Below are 9,174 nucleotides of genomic sequence, written 5' to 3'. Positions count from 1 at the left end.
TGCCAAATTCCCACTTTAAGAATATGATCTTATCAATCCCAGATTGTATAGATTCCTTCTCACTAGACTCCCTAGTGAGAACAACACTGTCCCACCAACCCCAACTGTTTGCTCTTCACTTTCTGCCTTTTCATTATATATCAATGGCAATTCCTTCACTTTCAAATTACTCAATCCAACTTTTTGTCTAACTGCTTCAATTATCTTTGGATCAGCAGGGTTTCCTATGGCATCTGTTACATAGAATGCGTTTAGTGCCATCTCGCTTCTTGTTGATATTTCAGCTCTTGTGATATTAAGACCATTTTCTCTAAACGTTCTTGTCACATCTGCCAATAGCCCTTGCCTATCTTCCATACATAATTCTAGCCTCACACCCTGTCATTACAAGTAAATTGCACATTACTATTTGCAGATCAAACAAACATTATAAATGAAGTTATTCAACTCAGAACAAATGCAAAATTATACCTCAGATGCTCTTCTTCGCACTGCAGCTTGTAGGCATTGAATCACACGTTGCCTTTCAGGTTCTGAACTAATTGGAGTCCCATCAATGTGCTTAATATAAAATTCCTGAAACAACATTGAGAAATACTTAGTTAATAAGACAACTAATATCATCAAAAATTTGAGGAACTAACAGATAATACAATAAAAGAAACAATAAGTACCAGATATGCTCTATCTCCGGTTGTGTTAATGGTAGCATGAAACACCACATATTCCATGTCTGTCAACGTGCAAACAACATCGAACAAAAGCTTAGTCCTATCCTTGCACTGAACATTCACAACTGAGTAACCTCTTTCCACCCAATTTTGCACCGTTACTACAGGGTAATTAGTACAACGACTCAAAATGGGCTTCCTCTCATAATCCCTATCTGCAAACATCATCTGATGTAGCCTTCTCTCTGTGTGAGTGACCTCCATAGAAACAGTCGTTTTAGCACTCCTAATGTCATTATCCCCTTTCAAGACATTCCTTAAGCGTGCCTCGATTCTATCAATTTGTTGTGAGTCCTCAATTGGAGATCCTGAATTGCAATCTTTCACATAAATCAGCGAAGCAATTCGGCCATTGTGAGTCCACACTTTCGCTTCTACCACATTACACTGTAATTCAGCTAATACTGCAAAAACCTCTGACATTAGCCCAACACGATCCGTTCCAGTTAGTTCAAGTGCAGTTAAACCGCTAAAATCATTAACTCTTCCATGGTCCATGGTTCCAAGCGACTGCATAACAGAAACATAACGAAAACATAAATTTTCAGCTATAATATTGATCACCAATTAGTTCCAAAAATTAATTCCAAAAATTAATTCCAAAAATTAATTCTAAGATTATTTTTGGATGTAAATTTCTAAAATAAATAATATTTACCTCCTCAATGCAGCGAATAACTCTTTCGTCCGTTAATTTGTTTCCATTCAGATCAGTCACATGGAAAACTAAATACATAAAAAAGAAAAGCGTGTAAATATTACTTTCAAAGAAATTCTAACCAAAAAAATTAAAAATTAAAAAAAAAATTACCATCCATGAACCACCGTCCATCAGAAGAAATGTAAGCCTTTTTTATTGAAAGGTCCAGATCCGTGAGAACCTGAACAGCTTCTAACAAGATTCCATGTCTTCTAGCACTATCAACCTATGAAAAAAAATGACCAAATTAATGTTAATGACCGAGTTTCAGCCACTAAAATTAACACTGGTTCGTGTGTTTGTCAATTTTGTTATCAGTTCGTGGAAGCTAACCTTGACGAGAGTCGCAGTAGGGCAAACGGCATTGTCGATGACGACCCTGAAAAGCACCGAAAGGTCAAGTCAGTGAAACTGCTTTTTGATTTTGAAAATTCAAGCGATTGTATGAGAAATATCAACCCAAGACAGAGATCTTTGAAAAGTCTAAAGCAAGATTTAAGAAATTAAATTCTAGAAGGATGAGAAGAAATTGAAGAAAAGTCAGACAAATATTAAAATATTCGTTAATTAGACTAGTTTTCGTGATTATACTTTGATACAAGTCTTGATTTTCATGGCCAGATCTCGTACAGCACTAAAGGCCATGAATTTTTGTAAGAAAAATTTAAAGAAAGAAATTTAGAAATAATTTAAAAAAAAAAAAAAAAAGAGAGAGAGAGAGAACCCCGAAACAATTAGTGAACTTAAAAGTTTGATTTCAAGAAACAATGAACAAACCTGGGAGTGTTCATCCTGATAACAAGCTTCTCGTATTCATCTAAACAAGTGTGCCACTCCATTGTTTCTCTTTATTTCAACAAGCCTTGTATTTCCACCTTTAATAAGGCAGGAAAGTATGAAAGAATGAACAAGAAAGATAACAGAACAAATCAAATACCAGATCCTCTAAAAACTATAGCTTTAAATCCCTTCTTCAATTCTTCGACCAAATCGCTTTATCAACTCCCACCAAACTCTTTCTCTCCAATTTTCTTGTTTTGTTTTCTCTTGAAAAACCCAATTACCAAACTAAATTTATTTATCTCTCTTCTATGCAAGCGCAACGCAAACCACGCCTTCTTCTTTAACTCTCTCACTCCCTTTTTTATATGCCTACAATATTTTTTAAATTTTAAACCACGCGTCCACCCCTTCTAAAAGGAGGAATTACACGAGCAAGGTCAACCAGCGTCAAGCCACGTGTCTTTTGATCCTCAACTCTGGTTGGTTAAAATTTCCAGCTCCGATGCCACGTCTGTAAGTGAAGTGTACTTTGCGTGCGTTCGACTCAATAGAATGGTTGATGCTTCATCAACGGGAAGGGTCAGTCCATCTGGCAAAATGGTGGGTCCCATTATAGCTTGTTAATTAAGTTGTGATTTTGCCGACTCAAATTATGACATCCACACGTGACAACACCGCTCGTATCGGCTTTTCCTCTGTCACTTTTTCAAGCCGGTTTTCTTGTACTTTTCGGTGTATCTTTGCTCTTTACCCTTCCTAATTAGGGATTTATTACTACTTTTACCATCCCCGTAGTTCCAAAATTTTTATCCTTTCAGGGGTAGGGGTAAATCCATCTTCTAGCATCTAATTCTTAAAAGATATACGGATCAAATAATACTTTTCCATATATAAGGTGTGATATAGAAGATTCATTCTCATACATTAGATCGAGTTGTGTATAAGCACATTCGACTTTAATCACTTAGCAGATTTATTTTTAAAAGAGAACGCTAACTTAGGTCAACACTTAGGAGAAAATGAATAATTATATTTTTATGAGAGAAAATCAATATATATAAAAGGAAAAAGTCAAATTAGAATCGTAATGTGATTAATAGTAAAGAATTTGAATTTATGTTCATAAAAAACAATTATTAATAATACATTATAACCTGATAGAATTGGTAAAAATCTTTACTATAATTTCTTATAAAGATTTATCCAAATTCAGTTTTATTAAATATCTTCTTATCAACAAGCTCTCATAATATGTAAATTCATTAAGAAAGCATGAAATTTTTGAAGACAAGCTTGATTAAAATGAATTGAAATGTATTTAAATTTTTTTTTTAATCAACTCAAAAGTTTCTACATATAGTATTTTTACAATAATTATTTGCACTGAGAAATCAATCATCTTTTACGCTAATTCATTTTTCATGAGATTATTATAGAAACAATCAATTTGTCTTTACAAATTTATAAAAAAAAGTCGGTCGAAAAGAAGGTGGATGCATTGAATTGGTCGGTAGAACAAAAAATGGACGCGTGACTTGGACGTAGTCGTGGAGGCACGCTCTCGAACTTTTATGTCTTTGTCTTCCTTCCTAACACATGGGTTACATTTAAACCCTTAAAAAGCTGGACACGTTTTGAACTCACAACTTATGCTGTCATGAACACAGCTCAACGCCACAAACATGTAGGCCCCATTATCTGACGATCACGTGCAGGCCTGTCCGAAACCACGTTAACTAAACTAGTTAGTTAATTTTAAGCGCTAATTTTGTCTCTACCACTAAATCCTCCTACGTGGCATCACCACACGCCGTCTCTACAGTGACACAAACATAAATAATCCGTTTAGCCTCTCGGTCATCACCAGGATGGCTCTCAAAATCTTTGCCTCGTGGTGAACAATACTTTAAACTCCAAAACGTGCGTACCACTAACTAAACTAACGCCGCCCCACCAAATTTGAAGAATGAAGTTTGTAATTGTTAAAAAACTCTGGGCGGGAAAGCAGTGATCTTCCCGCCAAATCAGGCGCGGGTGGGACCATGTGCAAGGGAAAATCTAGATGGATAACGGGTTGGGAAAGAAGGACCCAGTGGTTGACGTGGAGAGCGGGAATAATTGGAGAATAAATAGAGCGGCTTTTAGCAGCAAACGAAAGGGTGATGTAGATGACACCTCATTATCCGGCTAACTTTTTTGAAAATCCCGCCTGGGATTGCTTTTGACCGTTAAGACTTGGCGCCAAACCTGAAAGTCATTTCACATGAGAGAGATTGATTGAATACAGCGGCGCGCCAATTTCTCCGTGAGACACTGGAACCAATGTTTTCCTCTAACGTTATTAAACATGACTATTTAATTAACACAAATGATTTTGCGAATTTTTATATATTAAAAAATATTATGGTTGGTCAAACAAGAATTTGACACATTCAGAATGAGAAGTGGTCAAATGAGTAGACTGTGCATAGGGGTGAAGCATGCTGTTTAAGTAGAGCACTAGCTCACAAAGTAGGAATTTGACTTGGTTTCAAAAAATAGTTTCTGAAATAGGCAGGTTTCTCCCACTCCCATGTATTATTTAAAATATTTATACCAATTACCAAATTAATAGACTGAGCTGATACTTACTGACAATAAAGGATAAAAAAATAATATAGTGTTGACTGTTGAGAGCATGAAAGTAAGTGATAAACCTAAGGCAAAGCAATTTAATTAAGAAGGGAGTTGACGCTTCGCGGGTTAATCTGAACAGCAGAAACAATTGGAGTCTTATCCATACTCTATAGCACTAAAAATAAAACTAATTCAATACCAAGAACAATCAAAATAATATCAAATTACATTAACACAATGATATATATGATAATTACTTTATTGAATATTTTTAATCAAATCGACGCGGTGTGTTTATTGCTAATAACCATGTAAAAAAATGATGAATTATACCAGCATTTTTCAAAGCAACAAGTAATTGAAAATAATGCATATTTTTTGAATTAATAAATTATGTATGGTTGAGGTTGACAAATGCAGGTAGTTAAAGCATCAAATGTTTGCCAGCTGGTGAAAGAGAGAGATATTGGTTTGGTGTGCCCAATGGCTTTGGGCTAAACCTCCTCATTACACAAAAATAAACACTTGAAATAAATATATGGAAAAAGGTTAATATCAACTCGCAAATTTGGTTACCCTATTAGTGAAAGCCACTATATACATATTTCAATAGACAATTTTGTAATATGAATCATAAGAAAAGAAATGTGGAAGACATTGGAGAATTTTCACTTCATTAACTATGCTTTTAGGATGAATTAAATCAACCATCTTCTAAAAAGCAAAATAAATATATATAATGCTAATGCAAGAATACACCAATTAGAGTGATCCGATTGACTAATGGGATAAAAACTGATGTGTACATAATTACGGATAACCAAAAAAGAATAAATAATCAGTGCAGTAAAGTAATGGTAAAGAGATTTTTAAAGTGGTTCGGCGAGCTAAACTCTTGAGCCTAAATCCTATTATTGTATTTGATGTGAGAGCTTACAATAACAATCCTAAAATAATTTATCAACCCCTTCTCCTGTGGAGGGGGTTTATATACAAAGTTTATGCAAAGGAAATAGCGAAATAAAGATTACAATTAAGTTAAAATGTAACTCTTAATATTCTGCGATTGGGCATTGTGATTGCACAATGTTGCTGTTGATCGATCCTTCCAGAGATATTCGGGATCTGAAGTTATCTGTGAATTGCTTGAACAACTGCCAAGATTGGTCGTGATTAGCTTGTGTAGGTCGAGCTATAACTCGATGAGCTTATGCTGAGTCAGACAATCAGTAGAATCGAGCTGGTTTGGATCGGGCTTAACCTCACAAATACTCTGAGTTGGTGGAAAAATCACACATAACAATAAAATATGTAAGTATCACTTCCAACATGGGTGCCTAGTCGAGTTCCCCTAAGAACTATAGAGGTGGTCATTAAAAGGATTTACTCAGTTGTTCAAACCCTCAAGGATTGGTCTGGTGGTCAAAAAAGTTTGTTCTATTCTTTAAGTTCTTAGGTTCAAACCTTGAGATTATTTCTTTGGTTCAAACCTTGATATCGTCCTAAAACATTTTGACTTACCTAGTCTTTTGGGCTTGTAAGGTGTTTATTGAACCTAAAGATTAGTTGAGGTAGGGCGTAAACTGGCCCGGATACCTTAGTTACTAAAAAACCAAAAATAAAAAAAACATCTAAAATTGGTCTTTTAATTTCCTGGCATGCGTCTATTGAAGAGCTTATTAATTGTGCATTAAATAACATAATTACAACTTAATCGTTGTAATGTTAATTTAATATATTTTAAGGTGGTGTGGACATGAGAAAGAATAGCTATCAAATTAATTGTTTAATTTCATTATTTTATTGGACTGTTTAATTGTACAGAATATTTTATCTCACCAAGTTGCTTAATATTTATTAATCAAATATATTTACACACAACTATTACTTTTACTAATGGTCGGTTTAATCACGACATGAGAAAAACAGTCAAATTTCCATGATTATCAAAATCTTTGGTTAAAATAAGTGTGTATAAATATAGGTGTATCTTGAGACCAAGAAATTTTTTGGAATTTCATAATGTGAACGGAGAATTGTTTACTCTTCATTAATTAAACTAACTCCATTAATGTTAATATACTAAAAAGAAATTAGGGCTTTTCATCTCAATCCCATACGTTTAATTAAACTTAACTAAGAGAGAGTTTTACAATGTGTTAAAGGTTTGTATGATACAACAAAAAAGGGCCCATTCACGAGATAGGCACATGAAATAAAGATTTTACATGTCCTATTTAATTATTTTACAATTACTGTACATATTTATAGATCATAGGTAACTAATTTAATGGTGCGTTACACCAAACCAAACAAGTTACAAGAGTGACACGTGTCCTGATAATCAATAGAAGATTTCGTTGTCTAATCACTTTACCAAAAGCTTTTTACTTCTATATTATCAATCATAATCTGAATAAAAATCAGGTTGATGGCAATCGCATATCTACAATAGGGTTATGGGCGAGGCTTTATTAAGTTCAAATTAAACCAAGGCCCACTTTTCTTCAATCTTGTTGTGTTTGGGCTCAATATCCAATGTCTATTGAATTGAGTAGTCGCTCTTAACCCAATCTATATATGCCTTTTCATTAGTTCGGATTCATCAAAACTATTTAGGCCTTTTTGGTATGAAATTTTCTGCCTTTATCCAAGAGAGATCTCTATTTTAATTTTTTTAATATTTACTTTTAAGCAAAAATACCACGACAACCAAACATCGCTTGTTTTGACGACACCGCCAACATGGTTGCCTAGATGAATTGGCGGCAATACAATCATGTTAGTGATGTCGACTCACTTGTTGTTAGAGAATTTTCTGACAATGACAGTCGACCACCATTGATAGGGATGTCAATGAGACGGGTTGGGTTGGATGCTAAGAAATCCATGCCCATGCCCATCTATTTTATGAATATCTAAATCCACACCGTTATCCATTCTTAAAAATGGGGTGGGTTTGGGTTTGGGTATTTTTTTTAAGGAAAACCTTGGATCGTCCTATTTGGTCCATTATATATATATATATAAAGTTAAGTCTAACACAATATATATAAACTATTTCTTCGAATAAATTAATTAAAATGAAAAATAATACTTTTTAACTATCTAATATAAATTTTTTATTCAAAATTTAATACTTCGACTACAAAAATTACACAAGCAAATCATAAACGAAAAAATAAAATAATATTAAATTGAATTATAATTTTATAATAAATCTAATTCCAAATGACGTAAAATCATAATTCATAAAAACTAATTATTTGGACAATGTAAAAGAAAAAATTTAATACAAAATTAATGTTCATACATTATAAAGTTGAATAAAATATATGATGATAGTAATTATACATTAAACAATTTAATTACATACCTTATTTCCAGATACACAAGTGTAGAAGATGATAAGAAATCAACTTGAAGTAATTCAATGGAGGAATAAGGTTGTGATGGCAAGGGTTTTCTTTTGTTTGAAAAAAAAGTAAATAATATGACCTAATTTAAATAAATCTGTAAATTTAATGTTAAATATTGAATACAATTATTTATTCATAGTTATATATTTTTGGGGTGAATGGAGTAGGTCGGTGTTAAAGTTAGCATTTTCACGTCTGCCCCAAAATAATTTGGATGAAGATATTCAAATCCAAATCCAACCCACCCCAAAATTTTAGGCTCCGTTTGGTTGGTTTTTGCGAATACTATTATTAGTATTCCTAAAAAAGTTAAATAGTAAAATGCTCAAAAACTCACAATATTATCTAATATTATTCAACTTTTTTTAAATCCCCTAAATTTGTTAATTTAATTAAATACCCCTAAATATTTTTTTCGAAATTGCAAAAACACTCCTAAACCCACATTATACCAGATTTCGGCCACCACTGTCGGAAGTTGGCCGAAATCTGATATAATGGCGCACTACTTGCTGAATCTGGTCGGTAGTATGCCGATCTAGCCTTTTTCGGCCAGATCCACGGTAGATCTGGTCGAAAAAGGCCAGATCTAAGGCAAAGAACGGTCAGATCTTTGGACGTAACCAGACGTCAACGACGGCCAACATATGGTCGTCGTTGACCATCAACGATGACCGTATCTTTAGCTTTCGTTGACGAGCAAATGCGGCCAGATCTGGCCGTCAATGACCAGATCCACCGTAGATCTAGCCAGCAAATGCCATATCGATGCACGACCGGCAAGTTCCAGCCGGTCATGCACCGATACGGCGACTCCGGCCACCCTCCGGCGGTGGTGACTGGCTGTGATTATTCAATGGGTGGGTTGGGGGTGTTTTTGTTAACTTTCAAAGTTTTATTATAGGGGTGTTTAGTAAATAAACAA

At 34.1% G+C, this 9,174-nt stretch overlaps 1 protein-coding gene across 1 annotated transcript; it reads right to left on the bottom strand.

Moving 5' to 3' along the window:
• On the bottom strand, positions 1-2,572 carry LOC116125406 (ACT domain-containing protein ACR8-like). The gene is made up of 7 exons (XM_031411143.1): positions 2,209-2,572; positions 1,765-1,810; positions 1,543-1,657; positions 1,390-1,457; positions 675-1,241; positions 472-576; positions 1-378 (listed from the first exon to the last, which is right to left on the bottom strand). Exons 1-7 carry the CDS (start codon positions 2,268-2,270, stop codon positions 16-18), a joined length of 1,326 nt encoding a protein of 441 aa, XP_031267003.1. The 5' UTR covers positions 2,271-2,572; the 3' UTR covers positions 1-15.
• Positions 2,573-9,174: the final 6,602 nt, after the last annotated feature.

Source organism: Pistacia vera, unplaced genomic scaffold, assembly GCF_008641045.1.
Source record: "Pistacia vera cultivar Batoury unplaced genomic scaffold, PisVer_v2 Contig164, whole genome shotgun sequence".
In the NCBI taxonomy this organism is placed as follows: Eukaryota; Viridiplantae; Streptophyta; class Magnoliopsida; order Sapindales; family Anacardiaceae; genus Pistacia; species Pistacia vera.
Note: the sequence above shows the minus strand (reverse complement) of the source record. Positions and strands in the feature narration are given on the sequence as shown.

Bases quoted from the DNA above. Each gene is read 5' to 3' on its own strand.
- LOC116125406 (XM_031411143.1), bottom strand. From the start codon at position 2,270: ATGGAGTGGCACACTTGTTTAGATGAATACGAGAAGCTTGTTATCAGG. The intron at 1,811-2,208 runs GTTTGTTCATTG...GGTGCTTTTCAG, and splicing joins ATCAGGATGAACACTCCCAG to GGTCGTCATCGACAATGCCG. The intron at 379-471 runs GTATAATTTTGC...TTGTAATGACAG, and splicing joins TGCGAAGAAGAGCATCTGAG to GGTGTGAGGCTAGAATTATG.